This window comes from Entelurus aequoreus, linkage group LG11 (genome assembly GCF_033978785.1).
Source record: "Entelurus aequoreus isolate RoL-2023_Sb linkage group LG11, RoL_Eaeq_v1.1, whole genome shotgun sequence".
NCBI classification, from domain to species: domain Eukaryota; kingdom Metazoa; phylum Chordata; class Actinopteri; order Syngnathiformes; family Syngnathidae; genus Entelurus; species Entelurus aequoreus.
The window spans coordinates 18001946-18022553 of record NC_084741.1 but is presented as its reverse complement, the minus strand read 5'-3'; the positions used below and the strand labels follow the sequence as shown (position 1 = coordinate 18022553).

The window sequence follows — 20608 nt, the reverse complement described above, 5'->3', positions numbered from 1 at the left end:
TGTTTTTTTGTTTGTTTTTTTTTAACCTTTCACTCTTCCGTTCTCCGGCCTATCGAAAACACGTTGGTACCGCTTTGACGTCAACTGTTCGGACTCTCCGAGGCGTAGGTCATGTGGCGTTTGACCAGACGTCCCTCCCAGGGAAGTAAAGTCACTGGTCATTCCCAAATTCTTTCGATGACATACACTACCGTTCAAAAGTTTGGGGTCACCCAAAATATTTTGTGGAATAGCCTTCATTTCTAAGAACAAGAATAGACTGTCGAGTTTCAGATGAAAGTTCTCTTTTTCTGGCCATTTTGAGCGTTTAATTGACCCCACAAATGTGATGCTCCAGAAACTCAATCTGCTCAAAGGAAGGTCAGTTTTGTAGCTTCTATAACGAGCTAAACCGTTTTCAGATGTGTGAACATGATTGCACAAGGGTTTTCTAATCATCAATTAGCCTTCTGAGCCAATGAGCAAACACATTGTACCATTAGAACACTGGAGTGATAGTTGCTGGAAATGGGCCTCTATTACACCTATGTAGATATTGCACCAAAAACCAGACATTTGCAGCTAGAATAGTCATTTACCACATTAGCAATGTATAGAGTGTATTTCTTTAAAGTTAAGACTAGTTTAAAGTTATCTTCATTGAAAAGTACACTGCTTTTCCTTCAAAAATAAGGACATTTCAATGTGACCCCACTCTTTTGAACGGTAGTGTATATGCTGAGTAAGAAGGACCATCAAGACAGAATAGGAATATTATCAAGTTTTACTGAAGCTTCAGGAGAACCATCCCAGACCAATAAAGTCATACCGTCATCTCGGGATGGTCTAACATCCCAACGGAAAAAAACGACTTCTTGAAAAGGAAAGCAGTGCCCCCCAGAAAAGGAATGCCTCTCCCTTCCCCAACACTGATAAGGCAAGGAGGGGGATGTATCTTCTTCACATTCCAATGTCTAAAACACTTAACAGACAAAGAGAAACTGGTACACAGAATATACAATGGAAAAGTACTAGCTGCTCCAAACATGGCTATGAGTAAAGAAAGAACTCTTAAACATATATGCATTCTCCACAGTCACCTTCCACAGAAACTTCTCCATGGCTTCTGCATAAGGAACAGTATCTACTGAAGTCCAATATAAGTGCGGTATATAAAGAGTTATCTTTAAAAGACTAAATTACATCTTTTTAAGTAGTAAGTAAGCAAACAAAGGCTCCTAATTTGGCTGCTGATGTATACAATAACACTATGTGTCATTTCCCTTTCTATTATTTTGACAAAACTATGAGGGACAAACCGTAGAAAATTGATTATTAATCTACTTGTTCATTTACTGTTAATATCTGCTTACTTTCTGTTTTATAATGTTCTATTTACATTTCTGTTCAAATGTAATCATCACTAATTCGTCTGTTGTTTGGATACTTTATATTAGTTTTGGGTGATGCTGCAAATGTTTGTGTCAATCCAAAACCAAGTAGTTACAGGATCATACATTGGTCATACTTAAAGTTCTCCTGTGTCCAGGGACGTATGTCATGGATTTATGAACATTAAGAAAATGACTAAAGATTTTGTGATAATAAAAATATTAACTATATACGGCTCTTGTACTTAGTAGTGTTACAATCGAGGTCTGTGTAGATCCACCAATGTCATTTGTTTACATTCAGGAGCGCTAGCTGAGTTGAGATTTTTCATGCCCTGATGTGGGATCTGAGCCGAGGATGTCGTTGTGGCTTATGCAGCCCTTTGAGACACTCGTGATTTAGGGCTATATAAGTAAAAGCCTTATCCCTGCAGCTATAGCCGCCCTAAACAGCAGGCCCGGCCGACCTGTCTGACAAGCCTGTAAATGTGTTGGTCATGTATGATGTCTTTTTGTTATTTTTGTTTGTGATGTGTAATGTCTATTGTTCAAATGTACGGCAGTGAAAATGAATCTCCCCAACGGGGACCAATAAATCTAAATCAAATCAATCAAACATTGATTGATTGATTGATTGAATAGCTTGCTGTTAGCGGTTAGCTATTGTATCTTCCTACGGTGTGTAGTTAAGCATGTTTAGCTATTCTTGGTCCTGCAGGGATGATACTTGTAAGAAACTTACTTTATTTGTCGCCATGGAGGCGAGGATTAGTGATTTAGAAGTACCGTATTTTCTGGACTATAGGGCGCAACGGATTATAAGGCGCATTAAAGGAGTCATATTATGATTTTTTTCCAAATGTAAAGACTTCCTTATGGTCTACATAACATGCAATGGTGGTTCTTTGGTCAAAATGTTGCATAGATGATGTTTTACAGATCATCTTCAAACCGCTTTCTGACAGTCGATTCCGGATGCGCCGTTTTGTGGGCGGTCTTATTTACGGGGCTCACCTTCGGCAGCGTCTTCTCCCCGTCATCTTTGTTGTAACGGTGTAGCATGCAAGGACGGGAGTGGAAGAAGTGTCAAAAGGTGGAGCTGACATTCAGACTTTACTTCAATCAGTATGTGGGCTCTGTACCGAGGATGTCGTTGTGGCTTGTACAGCCCTTTGAGACACTTGTGATTTAGGGCTATATAAATAAACATTGATTGATTGAATAACGGAGCAGCCTCACTAGTGCAACAACAAGGAAATATGTCCCGTGAAAAACCGTCTGACCAGAACTCTCTAATAACTAAAGTTCCTTGGGTGAATAATGTAAACTCACTACACCGGTTTGTTTTAGTGCTTTCATGGCCCCCCCTAGGGCGCCCGGTGCAATGGACGTCGAGTGGATCTAGCATAATATTGTGAAAGTCCAGTCCATAGTGGATCTAACATAATGTGATTTTTCTCTATCTTCTTGTTATGGGACGTTCATCCTTCGCTGTTGCCATTTCTAATATAAAGTAGCGTAAAGTTCTTACTTATATCTGTCAGTAAACTCGCCACGAAAGCGCTAAAACATACCGGTGTAGTGACTTAACATTATTCACCCAAGGAACTTTAGTTATTAGAGAGTTCCGGTCGGATGGTTTTTCACGGGACACATTTCCAGCCTTGTTGTTGTTTCCGGATGAGGAGATCCTGCTCCGTTATTGATTGAAGTAAAGTCTGAATGTCATTAAAACAGTTAGCTCCATCTTTTGACACTTCTTCCACTCCCGTCCTTGCATGCTACACCGTTACAACAAAGATGACGGGGAGAAGACGCTGCCGAAGGTGAGCCCCGTAAATAAGACCGCCCACAAAACGACGCATCCTGAAGCGACTGTCAGAAAGCGGCTTGAAGATGATCTGTAAAACATCATCTATGCAACATTTTGACCAAAGAACCACCATTACATGTTATGTAGACCACAAGGAAGTCTTTTACATTTAGAAAAAAATAATAATAATATGACTCCTTTAATGCGCCCTATAATCCGGTGCGCCTTATATTTGAAAAAAGATCGAAAATAGACCATTCATCGGCAGTGCGCTTTATAATCCGGTGCGCCTTATATATGAAAAAAGATCGCAAATAGACTATTCATCGGCAGTGCGCTTTATAGTCCGGTGCGCCTTATATATGAAAAAAGATCGAAAATAGACCGTTCATCGGCAGTGCGCCTTATATATGAAAAAAGATTGAAAATAGACCATCCATCGGCAATGCGCCTTATAATCCGGTGCGCCTCATATATGAAAAAAGATGGAAAATAGACCATCCATCGGCAGTGCGCCTTAGTCTGGTGCGCCTTATATATGAAAAAAGATCGAAAATAGACCATTCATCGGCAGTGCGCCTTATAATCCGGTGCGCCTTATTTATGAAAAAAGATCAAAAATAGACCATTCGTTGGCAGTGCGCCTTATAAACCGGTGCGCCTTATATATGAATAAAGATCGAAAATAGACCATCCATCGGCAGTGCGCTTTATAATCCGGTGCGCCTTATATATGAAAAAAGATCGCAAAGAGACTATTCATCGACAGTGCGCTTTATAGTCCGGTGCGCCTTATATATGAAAAAAGATGGAAAATAGACCGTTCATCGGCAGTGCGCCTTATATATGAAAAAAGATTGGAAATAGACCATCCATCGGCAATGCGCCTTATAATCCGGTGCGCCTCATATATGAAAAAAGATGGAAAATAGACCATCCATCGGCAGTGCGCCTTAGTCTGGTGCGCCTTATATATGAAAAAAGATCGAAAATAGACCATTCATCGGCAGTGCGCCTTATAATCCGGTGCGCCTTATTTATGAAAAAAGATCAAAAATAGACCATTCGTTGGCAGTGCGCCTTATAAACCGGTGCGCCTTATATATGAATAAAGATCGAAAATAGACCATCCATCGGCAGTGCGCTTTATAATCCGGTGCGCCTTATATATGAAAAAAGATCGCAAAGAGACTATTCATCGACAGTGCGCTTTATAGTCCGGTGCGCCTTATATATGAAAAAAGATGGAAAATAGACCGTTCATCGGCAGTGCGCCTTATATATGAAAAAAGATTGAAAATAGACCATCCATCGGCAATGCGCCTTATAATCCGGTGCGCCTCATATATGAAAAAAGGTGGAAAATAGACCATCCATCGGCAGTGCGCCTTAGTCTGGTGCGCCTTATATATGAAAAAAGATCGAAAATAGACCATTCATCGGCAGTGCGCCTTATAATCCGGTGCGCCTTATTTATTAAAAAAGATCGAAAATAGACCATTCGTTGGCAGTGCGCCTTATAAACCGGTGCGCCTTATGTATGAATAAAGATCGAAAATAGACCATCCATCGGCGGTGCGCTTTATAATCCGGTGCGCCTTATATATGAAAAAAGATCGCAAATAGACTATTCATCGGCAGTGCGCTTTATAGTCCGGTGCGCCTTATATATGAAAAAAGATCGAAAATAGACCGTTCATCGGCAGTGCGCCTTATATATGAAAAAAGATTGAAAATAGACCATCCATCGGCAGTGCGCCTTATAATCCGGTGCGCCTCATATATGAAAAAAGGTGGAAAATAGACCATCCATCGGCAGTGCGCCTTAGTCTGGTGCGCCTTATATATGAAAAAAGATCGAAAATAGACCATTCATCGGCAGTGCGCCTTATAATCCGGTGCTCCTTATAAATGAAAAAAGATCGAAAATAGACCATTCATCGGCAGTGCGCCTTATAATCTATGCTCCGGAAAATACGATATATTATAATGGTTTGGAAAATGGAAAATAACAAAATGGCCCTTGTTTGCTTTCATTTTTTTTAGTGTGCGGCCCTCTGAGGCAAACTTTTGGACACTCTTGATCTATTCCAATAACTTATTCATGTCTATTTGTTTGAATTTAGATTTAACTTCCTCCCTTTAACGCCCTCCGTAGCCACCGGCTATAGATTGGTTTCTTTAGCCGCTTTCGTAGCGACGCTGACGTTCACAGGTGGCTGATAAAAGTTTGATGTGTTAAAGCACAATGTTTGCAGAACATGGGGTGCAAATAGCACGCTAGACGCTTCTCTGAAACAGCGAAGAAGTCCCACGCGACCGACACCATGTTTGTTTACAATGAGCAAGAAAAGGAGCGCTTGATTTGCTCACCTACTCAGTGGCCTAGTGGTTGTGGAGTGTTCGTAAAAGAGGTTCGTAAAACAGTTGAAAAAGAGGTCGTCTGGAAATTGGGCAGATCCTGCCTTCTCTCCGCTTTGTAGTCCTTGGGTTAAAACAATATCTTTCTGTTGATTACAATACATGAAAGAAACAGAACACCTTCATGTTGCTTCCCATCCTACACAGTGGAGTTTTACAAGCCTTCTTCTTGGTAGGTTTCAAAGACAGCGTTTGCGTCTTACCGGGCACTCAATGTAACACAAAGTTTTTGTGATAACTTAGAAACAATTATGCTAACAATTTACATTACTTTAACCAAGTATTAGCAATATTGTTATTATAATACTACCTAGTGGTTAGAGCAGGGGTGTCAAACTCAAATACAGTTGAACAAACACTGACACCAAAGTTGAACAAATGAACCTTTTAATAGGGACCCAAACAAGTTTTGCATTGAATATTGAACAAGCAAGGCTTATAGAACTTTATAGTGACATGCAAAATCGAGTTTCAAATAATAATAATAATAATAAAAAAATATCAATGGCATATCAAATACAATTTAAATAAAAATTGAATGCCTCTTTTCTATTTGCAGCCTTTTTAAGTAAATATCAAAATAACTTTTTCCACAGGCTAATAATACATTTGTAAATAAAATAACAATAATGAATGAATCAAACATTCAAGCCTTGAAGTAGCAAGAGAAAGTGCATGAATAAAATGTTAATTATGGCTCAGTTTGCTACACTGATTTGCTTTAACACTGAATATGGAACAAGCAACGCTTATATAACTTAATAGTGCAAAATCAACTTTCAAAAAACAAACGGAAAAAAATCAATGGTATATTAAATAAAATTTAAATAAAAAATGTAATGCCTCTTTTCTATTTGCAGCCTTCTGAGGTAAATATCAAAATTAACTTGGTGGGCGGGGGCGGGGTTTGGTGGTAGCAGGGGTGTATATTGTAGCGTCCCGGAAGAGTTAGTGCTGCAAGGGGTTCTGGGTATTTGTTCTGTTGTGTTTATGTTGTGTTACGGTGCGGATGTTCTCCCGAAATGTGTTTGTCATTCTTGTTTGGTGTGGGTTCACAGTGTGGCGCATAGTTGTAACAGTGTTAAAGTTGTTTATACGTCCGCCCTCAGTGTGACCTGTATGGCTGTTGATCAAGTATGCCTTGCATTCACTTATGTGTGTGTAAAAGCCGAATATATTATGTGACTGGGCTGGCACGCTGTTTGTAGAGGTTGTAGAGGACGTTGAAGGCAGTGCCTTCAAGGCACGCCCCCATAATGTTGTCCGGATGGAAATCGGGAGAAATTCGGGAGAATGGTTGCCCTGGGAGATTTTTCGGAAGGGGCACTGAAATTCGGGAGTCTCTCGGGAGGGTTGGCAAGTATGAGTATTAGCGGTGAATTCTGTGTTACAGCGGCTCCAGCGGGCCAGCTCTAATGTTAATTTGATATTGCCTCAAGGGCCAAATGAAATTACAAGGTGGGCCAAATTTGGCCCGCGGGCCAGAGTTTGACACCCATGGGTTAGAGCGTCCGCCCTGAGATGGGTAGGTTGTGAGTTAAAACCAGCGACTATAAAAATGGGAGCCATTACCTCCCTGCTTGGCACTCAGCATCAAGGGTTGGAATTGGGGGTTAAATCACCAAAAATTATTCCCGGGCGCGGCCTCCGCTGCTGCCCACTGCTCCCCTCACCTCCAAGGGGGTGAACAAGGGGATGGGTCAAATGCAGAGGACAAATTTCACCACACCTAGTGTGTGTGTGTGACAATCATTGGTACTTTAACTTTAACTTAACTAACTACTGCACGTCTGCAGGTGATCTCGACCTTTTTTTTCATTGGTTATCAGAGCTGCTTTTTAACGTTATTGGATTTGTTGGTGTGACGTCATAATTCCTCATATCGGCCCGATCTGTCCAAAATAGGAGCTGTTTGTACTTTTAGTTCATGTGCTCGTCTTGATTTGGAGTTTGTTGAGATAATAAAAGGCAGAGCGCAGCATGGATGAACTCCCCCCCACCCCCCTCTTCGCCCCCACCCCGCCTTCCTCTAAAGCTGATTAGGCTGCGCATCTCTTTGTCACCCTGTGTGATTTCAGCATCCTGCTCGGCCCTCCGAGTGGAAAATTTGCCGAACTAAGTGCGTCTGGTAATGAGATCAAAAGGCTGTTTAAAATTCTGCCGAGTCGGCTGTTCGACTCCAGTGTCGCCTGGAGCTTCAGTGCACACGTACACACACACACACATACACACACTTAAACACATAAACACTTTCTCAAGCGCACACACATAGATACAGTCGCATACACACACTGAGTGGATGTGTTCTCACACTCACACACACACACACACACACACACACACACACACTCCAAACTAAAGTGAAGTTGATCAAATGACATACCGGCAATGTTTTAGTCACATCGTGCATGTCTTAGAAGTGTTAAAAGAAGACCCGTTTTAATAGTAAATGTTAACTAAGTAAGGAGGTTAAAGTTGGATCTTGGCCACAGATGTCCAAAATGCAGCCATTTGTGACCTGCAGCTCGAGTTTTGTTCCCCCGCAACATGAAAGGATAAAAATCAGTGCTGTCAATCAGTTAAAATATTTAATCATGATTAATCGCAGTTTAGCCTTCAGCCTTCCCGGTAAGATCTATACTGGAAAGGAGGCTACGCCGGATAGTCGAACCTCGGATCCAGGAGGAACAGTGTGGTTTTCGTCCTGGTCGTGGAACTGTGGACCAGCTCTATACTCTCGGCAGGGTCCTTGAGGGTGCATGGGAGTATGCCCAACCAGTCTACATGTGCTTTGTGGACTTGGAGAAGGCATTCGACCGTGTCCCTCGGGAAGTCTTGTGGGGAGTGCTCAGAGAGTATGGGGTATCGGACTGTCTGATTGTGACGGTCCGCTCCCTGTATGATCAATGCCAGAGTTTGGTCCGCATTGCCGGCAGTAAGTCGGACTTGTTTCCAGTGAGGGTTGGACTCCGCCAAGGCTGCCCTTTGTCACCGATTCTGTTCATAACTTTTATGGACAGAATTTCTAGGCGCAGTCAAGGCGTTGAGGGGATCTGGTTTGGTGGCTGCAGGATTAGGTCTCTGCTTTTTGCAGATGATGTGGTCCTGATGGCTTCATCTGGCCAGCATCTTCAGCTCTCACTGGATTGGTTCGCAGCCGGGTGTGAAGCGACTGGGATGAGAATCAGCACCTCCAAGTCCGAGTCCATGGTTCTCGCCCAGAAAAGGGTGGAGTGCCATCTCCGGGTTGGGGAGGAGACCCTGCCCCAAGTGGAGGAGTTAAAGTACCTCGGAGTCTTGTTCACGAGTGAGGGAAGAGTGGATCGTGAGATCGACAGGCGGATCGGTGCGGCGTCTTCAGTAATGCGGACGCTGTATCGATACATTGTGGTGAAGAAGGAGCTGAGCCGGAAGGCAAAGCTCTCAATTTACCGGTCGATCTACGTTCCCATCCTCACCTATGGTCATGAGCTTTGGGTTATGACCAAAAGATCACGGGTACAAGCGGCCGAAATGAGTTTCCTCCGCCGGGTGGCGGGTCTCTCCCTTAGAGATAGGGTGAGAAGCTCTGCCATCCGGGGGGAGCTCAAAGTAAAGCCACTGCTCCTCCACAACGAGAGGAGCCAGATGAGGTGGTTCGGGCATCTGGTCAGGATGCCACCCGAACGTCTCCCAAGGGAGGTGTTTAGGGCACGTCCGACCGGTAGGAGGCCACGGGGAAGACCCAGGACACGTTGGGAAGACTATGTCTCCCGGCTGGCCTGGGAACGCCTCGGGCCGCCTGTCGATCGCACGATCCAATCTTCCCTCACTCGTGAACAAGACTCTGAGGTACTTGAACTCCTCCACTTGGGGCAAGATCTCCTCCCCAACCCGGACATGGCACTCCACCCTTTTCCGGGCGAGAACCATGGATTCGGACTTGGAGGTGCTGATTCCCATCCCAGTCGCTTCACACTCGGCTGCGAACCGATCCAGTGAGAGCTGAAGATCCTGGCCAGATGAAGCCATCAGGACCACATCATCTGCAAAAAGCAGAGACCTAATCCTGCAGCCATCAAACCAGATCCCCTCAACGCCTTGACTGCGCCTAGAAATTCTGTCCATAAAAGTTATGAACAGAATCGGTGACAAAGGGCAGCCTTGGCGGAGTCCAAACCTCACTGGAAACGTGTCCGACTTACTGCCAGCAATGCGGACCAAGCTCTGACACTGATCATACAGGGAGCGGACAGTCCGATACCCCATACTCTCTGAGCACTCGAATGGCTTCTCCAAGTCCACAAAGCACATGTAGACTGGTTGGGCAAACTCCAATAAACCCTCCAGGACCCTGTCGAGAGTATAGAGCTGGTCCACAGTTCCACGACCAGGACGAAAACCACACTGTTCCTCCTGAATCCGAGGTTCGACTATCCGGCGTAGCCTCCTCTCCAGTACACCTGAATAGACCTTACCGGGAAGGCTGAGATCATCAAAACCATTTTTGTAAAAATAAGAGCTAATGACGCTTTGTGAAAACTCCTCAGTGTCTCTTTTTAATTCCTTGAAATCACGATGCCATGAAACTTTCAGCAGCGGTGGCATTAGTCCTTCAGAGAGTCGACCTGCAGACGCAGCTGAGGGACAACTTTCCCCTCAGGTCCACCTCACGAGGAGCTCACTACTGACCTTAATCTCATTTTTGAGCCTCCTGCTAGGCCACAAATTAAATCAGCCCCCCGTGTGCGTGCGCGCTTCTGTGTGTGTGTGTGTGTGTGTGTGTGTGTGTGTGTGAGAAGAGGGCAATGCCATATGGCCTCGCTGATCATTAGTGAGGCTGCTGCAGGCGAGGAACCGCTGGAGCTACTCCCTTTACACACATTACAACACACACACACTCTCAGCAACTCGCTGAGTGTCACGACACATCGTGTTCAGAGGCTGTGAAGGGCCGGTAAGCTTCAGCTTTTGCACACACACACACACACACACACACACACACACGTACACACACTCCAGTGTGATGATGAAGGTCCTGCATGTCTCCACAGATGGTGATAGTCTGCTAAATTCTCCTTGTAAATGTTGTGCAAGCCCGACCCAGACGGACCTGCCTCTGGGCGCCCATCATGACTCTGTGTGTGTGTGTGTGTGTGTGTGTGTGTGTGTGTGTGTGTGTGTGTGTGTGTGTGTGTGTGTGTGTGTGTGTGTGTGTGTGTGTGTGTGTGTGTGTGTGTGTGTGTGTGTGTGTGTGTGTGTGTGAATGTTTCGACACGGCCATGTTTATCAAGGCCAAGTGTACAAAACACATTTCTGCTGCTTTACCAAGGGGGACAAAAAAATGAAAGGATCTCATTTAAATGATGTTGATATTTTAGTTCTGGTCTATGCAGGAAGGTTTTTTTTAGTAAAAGGCAACGTTTCCGCTAATCTCGGGGTGTCCAAACTACGGCCCCGTGGGCAGGCCTGGCCCTAACCAATCTGGCGCCCTAGGCCCCCCCCCCACATCGACAGTGAAGTGTATATACTCACAAGAAACCGAATAGCTTTGTCTTTGACCTTTTTTTTTACTTAAAGAAAGCAAATTAACATATTATATGACAATGTTATGTTATGATTATCTTTAACCGAATCACAGCAGTGCTCAAATTAAAAAACAGCATTCCCTCTCATGTGATATTGCTTTATTAATATTAATGATGTGCACTTTAACAACTATAGGCTTACAACTATACCTAATATATAAAGGGGTGGAAAAGTGACTATTACCTGCAGGGCAAACATTAGCTAACCAGAAGGCAATAACAATGTAAACAAAAAACACCTGCTTAAAAGATCTAATACAAATGTCCCTGAGGATTGTAAGGTGGGAGTACTGTAATTACCTAACGTTACATTATTATTTTCCATAAAAATTTAGCCCCCTCCACAATATTCACCAGACGTTAAAACAGAACTAGCTATTTATTGATTAGCAATTGCCGAATCATGTAACATTAGCTTAATGCTAAAAAGCCAGGTTACTATCACATTCTGTAACAGACAAATAATTTCATGTAGGTTAACGTTACCTACCTGCTACCTCTGTCTTTTTCTCGTTTCTCCTCCTCTTCTTTTCTATTTTTTCTTCCCTGGGCACCTGACAGTTTTGGCCGTTTTGACATCTTGTGTTGATTTTTTGATGTGGTAGTAAGAGTCATGATACGGGAAGGGAGGGGGCGCACCGTGCGGGGGGATGGGGGGATGGGGGGGGCGTCATGTTGTAACGAATAATATTTCTATTAAATAGGCTTTACATTGCATTCTAATTAATGTGGGATTATTTTTTGTATTTAGAAATAATAGTACCAACTTTTTTTCTTTTTTTTTTCTCCAATATTTGTGGCACTGGCGTGGCGCCCCCTGATGGACGGCGCCCTTATGGACGCCGCCCTTAGCATTTGCCTATACGGCCTATGCCACGGGCCGGCCCTGCCCGTGGGCCAAGTGTGGCCCGCCAGTGTCTTCAATTTTGGCCCAGTTTAGGTCTTCTCTAGTAAAGAAAGGAAAACATGGAAAGGAACTTTATTGTCATTGTACTTAAAAAGTACAACGAAATGTGTTTTTTTAGGAAAAGATGACCAAGAGAAGACATACAGAAGGGGGGGTAGACAGAACAGGAGGAGTGGTGGGTCGCCACATTGCAAAGATGGTAATAAATCCATTAGAAGAAGACAACCTGCCTTTTCCTTAAACTTGGACACACACATCTATACCTTTGGCCATTCTAAGTCAGTCATTTCCAGGAGTTATTTCACCCTCTGAGAAGCCTTATAACACTTATATAAGACTTTTAAAGGCCTACTGAAACCCACAACTACCGACCACGCAGTCTGATAGTTTATATATCAATGATGAAATCTTAACATTGCAACACATGCCAATACGGCCGGGTTAACTTATAAAGTGCAATTTTAAATTTCCCGCCACACTTCCGGTTAAAAACGTTTTATTATGCTGACGTATGCGTGTGACGTCACGAGGGCAAGGGAAGTATTCGGAGCCCGTAGAAAAAGCTCCGTTTTCATTTCATAATTCCACAGTATTCTGGACGTCTGTGTTGGTGAATCTTTTGCAATTTGTTTAATGAACAATGGAGGCTGCAAAGAAGAACGTTGTAGGTGGGATCGGTGTATTAGTGGCTGGCTGTAGCAACACAACAAGGACTACTTACTTGGATAGCAGACGCCTAACCGATGCTTGCCGCCAAACCCACGGGTGAAGTCCTTCGTCGCGCCGTCGATCGCTGGAACGCAGGTGAGCACGGCTGTTGAGGAGCAGATGAGGGCTGGCTGGCGTAGGTGGAGCGCTAATGTTTTTAGCATAGCTCTGTGAGGTCCGGTTGCTAAGTTGCTAAGTTAGCCTTAGCATCGTTAGCAACAGCATTGTTAAGCTTTACCAGGCTGAGAATTATTAACCGTGTAGTTACATGTCCATGGTTTAATAGTATTGTTGATCTTCTGTCTCTCCTTCCAGTCAGGGATTTATGTATTTCGTTTCTATCTGCATTTGAGAACGATGCTATCACGTTAGCTCAGTAGCTAAGTGTGTCACCGATGTATTGTCATGGAGATAAAAGAATCCAACGAGCCAGCTTGTACCTAAGTTACGGTCAGAGCGAAAAAAGATACGTCCTGCACTGCCTCTAGTTCTTCACTCTAACGTTCCTCATCCACGAATCTTTCATCCTCGCTCAAATTAATGGGGTAATCGTCGCTTTGTCGCTCCGAATCTCTCTCGCTCCATTGTAAACAAAGGAAAATTGGCCCTTTGCTACTTCCGGTACAGGCAAGGCTTTTTTTTCAGCGAGCAAAAGTTGCGAACTTTATCGTCGATTTTCTCTACTAAATCCTTTCAGCAAAAATATGGCAATATCGCGAAATGATCAAGTATGACATAGAATGGATCTGCTATTCCCCTTTAAATAAAAAAAAATAATTTCAGTAGGCCTTTAAAGTCATTTTGATAGTAGGCTAATATAGCTAATGTTGACACTTACATCATGTGTTGCCTTCATTATAACACTTATATAACACTTTTAAAGTCATTTTGATAGTAGGCGAATATAGCTAATATAGACACATCATGTGTTGCCTTTGTTATAACACTTATATAACACTTTTAAAGTCATTTTGATAGTAGGCGAATATAGCTAATATAGACACTTACATCATGTGTTGCCTTCATTATAACACTTATATAAGACTTTTAAAGTCATTTTGATAGTAGGCTAATATAGCTAATATAGACACGTACATCATGTGTTGCCTTCATTATAACACTTATATAAAACTTTTAAAGTCATTTTGATAGTAGGCTAATATAGCTAATATAGACACTTACATCATGTGTTGTCTTCATTATAACACTTATATAAGACTTTTAAAGTCATTTTGATAGTAGGCTAATATAGCTAATATAGACACTTACATCATGTGTTGCCTTCATTATAACACTTATATAAGACTTTTAAAGTCATTTTGATAGTAGGCTAATATAGCTAATATAGACACGTACATCATGTGTTGCCTTCATTATAACACTTATATAAGACTTTTAAAGTCATTTTGATAGTAGGCTAATATAGCTAATATAGACACTTACATCATGTGTTGCCTTCATAATAACACTTATATAAGACTTTTCAAGTCATTTTGATAGTAGGCTAATATAGCTAATATAGACACTTACATCATGTGTTGCCTTCATTATAACACTTATATAAGACTTTTAAAGTCATGTTGATGGTAGGCTAATATAGCTAATATAGACACTTACATCATGTGTTGCCTTCATTATAACACTTATATAACACTTTTAAAGTCATTTTGATAGTAGGCTAATATAGCTAATATAGACACTTACATCATGTGTTGCCTTCATTATAACACTTGTATAAGACTTTTAAAGTCATTTTGATAGTAGGCTAATATAGACACTTACATCATGTGTTGCCTTCATAATAACACTTATATAAGACTTTTCAAGTCATTTTGATAGTAGGCTAATGTAGACACTTACATCATGTGTTGCCTTCATTATAACACTTATATAAGACTTTTAAAGTCATGTTGATGGTAGGCTAATATAGCTAATATAGACACTTACATCATGTGTTGCCTTCATTATAACACTTATATAACACTTTTAAAGTCATTTTGATAGTAGGCTAATATAGCTAATATAGACACTTACATCATGTGTTGCCTTCATTATAACACTTGTATAAGACTTTTAAAGTCATTTTGATAGTAGGCTAATATAGACACTTACATCATGTGTTGCCTTCATAATAACACTTATATAAGACTTTTAAAGTCATGTTGATAGTAGGCTAATATAGACACGTACATCATGTGTTGCCTTCATTATAACACTTATATAAGACTTTTAAAGTCATGTTGATAGTAGGCTAATATAGACACGTACATCATGTGTTGCCTTTATAATAACACTTATATAAGACTTTTAAAGTCATTTTGATAGTAGGCTAATATAGCTAATATAGACACGTACATCATGTGTTGCCTTCATTATAACACTTATATAAGACTTTTAAAGTCATTTTGATAGTAGGCTAATATAGACACTTGCATTATGTGTTGCCTTCATTATAACACTTATATAAGACTTTTAAAGTCATGTTGATAGTAGGCTAATATAGACACTTACATCATGTGTTGCCTTCATAATAACACTTATATAAGACTTTTAAAGTCATTTTGATAGTAGGCTAATATAGCTAATATAGACACGTACATCATGTGTTGCCTTCATTATAACACTTATATAAGACTTTTAAAGTCATTTTGATAGTAGGCTAATATAGACACTTACATCATGTGTTGCCTTCATAATAACACTTATATAAGACTTTTCAAGTCATTTTGATAGTAGGCTAATGTAGACACTTACATCATGTGTTGCCTTCATTATAACACTTATATAAGACTTTTAAAGTCATGTTGATAGTAGGCTAATATAGACACTTACATCATGTGTTGCCTTCATAATAACACTTATATAAGACTTTTCAAGTCATTTTGATAGTAGGCTAATGTAGACACTTACATCATGTGTTGTCTTCATTATAACACTTATATAAGACTTATAAAGTCATGTTGATAGTAGGCTAATACAGCTAATATAGACACTTACGTCATGTGTTGCCTTCATTATAACACTTATATAAAACTTTAAATTGTTTGCGGCTCCAGACATATTTTTATTTTTATTTTTTTGGTCCAATATGGCTCTTTAAACATTTCAACGCCAGCTCTAGTTAGATTATCGATGTAGTTGAAGTCCTTATCTGAGTACTGTGGAGTGTGTACCTAATGAAGTGTCCAAGGAGTTCAAAGCTCGAGTACTTCGTTGTTGGTTCATTGTTGGTCTAAGTCCGTGGTTCTCAAACCTCTTTCGTTAAGTACCACCTCAGAAAACACCTGTCTCTCCAAGTACCACCATCATGACCGACATTAAAATACAGTAGCGTAGTAGTCCTAAGTAGAGATGTCCGATAATATCGGACTGCCGATATTATCGGCCGATAAATGCTAAATGTAAATGTAATATCGGAAATTATCGGTATCGGTTTCAAAAAGTAAAATAAATGACTTTTTAAAACGCCGCTGTGTACACGGACGTAGGGAGAAGTACAGTGCGCCAATAAACCTTAAAGGCACTGCCTTTGCGTGCCGGCCCAATCACTTAATATCTACGGCTTTTCACACACACAAGTGAATGCAAGGCATGCCTGGTCAACAGCCATACAGGTCACACTGAGGGTGCCCGTATAAACAACTTTACCACTGTTACAAATATGCGCCACACTGTGAACCCACACCAAACAACAATGACAAACACATTTCGGGAGAACATCCGCACCGTAACACAACAGAACAAATACCCAGAAGCCCTTGCAGCACTAACTCTTCCGGGACGCTACAATATACACCCCCCGCTACCCTATACACGGTTCTGACGAGTGTACCAAGGTTTGAGAATCGCCGGTCTTAAGTGGTCTGTCCTCCCCGCAGGTGCCAACGCCAAGCTGCGCTACCAGATTGCCGCGGGAAACACCATGGGCACCTTCGACGTGGAGCCCGAGGTGGGCACCATCTTTGTGGCGCAGCCGCTGGACTACGAGATGGAGCGGCGCTACGAGCTGCGGCTGGTCGCCTCCGACGGCAAGTGGGAGAACGAGACGCTGGTGGTGGTGCAGGTGGTCAACCGCAACGACGAGGCGCCCGTCTTCAGCCAGACGGAGTACCACGCCGTCGTCACGGAGGAGCTGACGGAACTTCCTGTTTTCATCCTGGAGGTACACAATGAAGTCACTATGATCGGATGGTACGAGAGATGGGAATTCATAAGATTTTTCCGGTTCCGATTCTGCTTGTTTCTTATCGATTCTCATTTGAAAAAAAGAGAACAAAAAGGTGGATTATCATCAGTTTTGTTTAGTTAAGAAGAGTGGTTCTCAAACTTTTTTTTACCAAGTACATTGGATATATTGGAATTGGGCACGTTGTGTGATTCTTAATCAAAACAGAATACAATGATTTGCAAATCCTTTTCAGCTTATATTCAATTGAATAGACTGCAAAGACAAGATATGTAATGTTCACACTGAGAAACTTGTTTTTTTTTTGCAAACGATCATTAACTTAGAATTTAATGGCAGCAACACATTGCAAAAAAGTTGGCACAGGTGTTACATGGCCTTTCCTTTTAACAACACTCAGTAAAGGTTTGGGAACTGAGGAGACACATTTTTGAAGCTTCTCATGTGGAATTCTTTCCCATTCTTGCTTGATGTACAGCTTAAGTTGTTCAACAGTCCGGTGGTCTCCTTTGTGGTATTTTAGGCTTCATAATGCGCCACACATTTTCAATGGGAGACAGGTCTGGACTACAGGCAGGCCAGTCTAGTACCCGCACTCTTTTACTATGAAGCCACGCTGTTGTAACACGTGACTTGGCATTGTCTTGCTGTAATAAGCAGGGGCGTCCACGATAACGTTGCTTGGATGGCAACATATTGCTCCAAAACCTGTATGTACCTTTCAGCATTAATGGTGCCTTCGCAGATGTGTAAGTTACCCATGTCTTGGGCACTAATACACCCCCATACCATCACACATGCTGGCTTTTACACTTTGCGCCTAGAACAATCCGGATGGTTCTTTTCCTCTTTGGTCCGGAGGACACGACGTCCACAGTTTCCAAAAACAATTTGAAATGTGGACTCGTCAAACCACAGAACACTTTTCTACTTTGCATCAGTCCATCTTAGATGAGCTCGGGTCCAGCAAAGCCGGCAGTGTTTCTGGGTGTTGTTGATAAATGGCTTTGGCTTTGCATAGTAGAGTTTTAACTTGCACTTACAGATGTAGGGACGAACAGTAGTTACTGACAGTGGTTTTCTGAAGTGTTCCTGAGCCCATGCGGTGATATCCTTTACGCACTGATGTCGCACAGCCTGAGGGATCATGTTGCCGCTTACGTGCAGTGATTTCTCCAGATTCTCTGAACCTTTTGATGATATTACGGACCGTAGATGGTGAAATCCCTAAATTCCTTGCAATAGCTGGTTGAGAAATGTTGTTCTTAAACTGTTCGACAATTTGCTCACGCATTTGTTCACAAAGTGGTGACCCTCGCCCCATCCTTGTTTGTGAATGACTGAGCATTTCATGGAAGCTGCTTTTATACCCAATCATTAGTGAGTGAATTATATTTATATAGCGCTTTTCTCTAGTGACTCAAAATGCTTTACATAATGAAACCCAATATCTAAGTTACATTTTTAAACCAGTGTGGGTGGCACTGGGAGCAGGTGGGTAAAGTGTCTTGCCCAAGGACACAACGGCAGTGACTAGGATGGCAGAAGCGGGGATCGAACCTGGAACCCTCAAGTTTCTGGCACGGCCGCTCTACCAACCGAGCTATTACCGCCCTATCATGGCACCCACCTGTTCCCAATTAGCCTGTTCACTTGTGGGATGTTCCAAATAAGTGTTTGACGAGCATTCCTCAACTTTCTCAGTTTTTTTTGCCACTTGTGCCAGCTTTTTTGAAACATGTTGCAGGCATCAAATTCCACATGAGCTAATATTTGCGAAAAATAACAAAGTTTTCTAGTTTGAACGTTAAGTATCTTGTCTTTGCAGTGTATTCAATTGAATATAAGTTGAAAAGGATTTGCAAATCATTGTATTCTGTTTTTATTTACCATTTACACAACGTGCCAACTTCACTGGTTTTGGGTTTGTAGAACAGGTCCTAGATCAGTGAATCGGATGTGCTCAAAATCTGGTAAAATGTCTTCCCAGGAGAGTGGAAGCTGTTCTAGCAGTGAAGACTCCACATTTTATTCACTTTTCACTTCCTGAACCGCTGCTGTTCCTCATGTTGTATGGGGCGGTATAGCTGGGTTGGTAGAGTGGCCGTGCCTGCAACTTGAGGGTTCCAGGTTCGATCCCCGCTTCCGCCATCCTAGTCACTGCCGTTGTGTCCTTGGGCAAGACCACTTTACCCACCTGCTCCCAGTGCCACCCACACTGGTTTAAATGTAACTTAGATATTGGGTTTCACTATGTAAAAGCGCTTTGAGTCACTAGAGAAAAGCGCTATATAAATATAATTAACTTCACTTCACATGTTTTCAGTCAAAGTGGCTACAAACAAGCTAGTTAAGTAGAGCTTGCATTCTTGCAGATGGATCACATAACCAATTGTTCCACTCAACACTTTTTAACCACAACACCCGGTCGGATTTCCGGTGAAACTGCTTGAAATGTCAACACCAGGAAGTTGCCCACCCCATACTTGCCAAGCCTCCCGATTTTCCCGGGAGACTCCCGAATTTCAGTGTCCTTCCCGCAAATCTCCCGGGGCAACCATTCTCCCGAATTTCTCCCGATTTCCACCCGGACAACAATATTGGGGGCGTGGCTTTAGCGTCCTCACTCACCTGAAAAGGAGACTATTATATATGTCTCCGTTATCCATAGGTGTATCTATATCCCATAAAGTAGGCAGGCACGGAGCTATTTCTCAGCGTGTGTTTATTCCAGCCGGCACGTTTAAAGGCCTACTGAAACCCACTACTACCGACCACGCAGTCTGATAGTTTATATATCAATGATGAAATCTTAACATTATAACACATGCCAATACGGCCGGGTTAACTTATAAAGTGACATTTTAAATTTGCTGCTAAACTTCCGGTTCGAAACGCCTCTGAGGATGACGTATGCGCGTGACGTAGCCCGGGGAACACGGGTATGCCTTCCACATTGAAGCCAATACGAAAAAGCTCTGTTTTCATTTCATAATTCCACAGTATTCTGGACATCTGTGTTCGTGAATCTGTTGCAATCATGTTCATTGCATTATGGAGAAGGAAGCCGAGCAAGCAAAGAAGAAAGTTGTCGGTGCGAAATGGACGTATTTTTCGAACGTAGTCAGCCACAACAGTACACAGCCGGCGCTTCTTTGTTTACATTCCCGAAAGATGCAGTCAAGATGGAAGAACTCGGATAACAGAAACTCTAACCAGGAGGACTTTTGACTTCGATACACAGACGCCTGTAGAGAACTGGGACAACACAGACTCTTACCAGGATTACTTTGATTTGGATGACAAAGACGCAGACGTGCTACTGTGAGTATGCAGCTTTGGCTTCTAAACATTTGATCGCTTGACCGTATGTGCGCAACTTTTTTTTGCGTATGTACGTAACTTTTTTAAAATATATAAGCTTTATGAACCTTGGGTTAGGTGAACGGTCTTTTGGGCTGAGTGATTGTGTGTGTTGATCAGGTGTTTGAATTGTATTGGCGTGTTCTATGGAGCTAGGAGCTAGCATAGGAGCTAGGAGCTAGCATAACAAACACGCAGGTGTTTTTATGCAGGATTAATTTGTGGCATATTAAATATAAGCCTGGTTGTGTTGTGGCTAATAGAGTATATATA

At 42.1% G+C, this 20608-nt stretch overlaps 1 protein-coding gene across 1 annotated transcript in view; it reads left to right on the top strand.

Moving 5' to 3' along the window:
• The window catches only part of si:dkey-22o22.2 (neural-cadherin), a 367974-nt gene that overhangs the window by 274472 nt on the left and 72894 nt on the right, over positions 1-20608 (top strand). The window contains exon 20 of the mRNA XM_062062641.1: positions 16665-16948. Coding sequence (XP_061918625.1) covers positions 16665-16948 — 284 coding nt within the window. The remainder of the gene's footprint in view (positions 1-16664; positions 16949-20608) is intronic.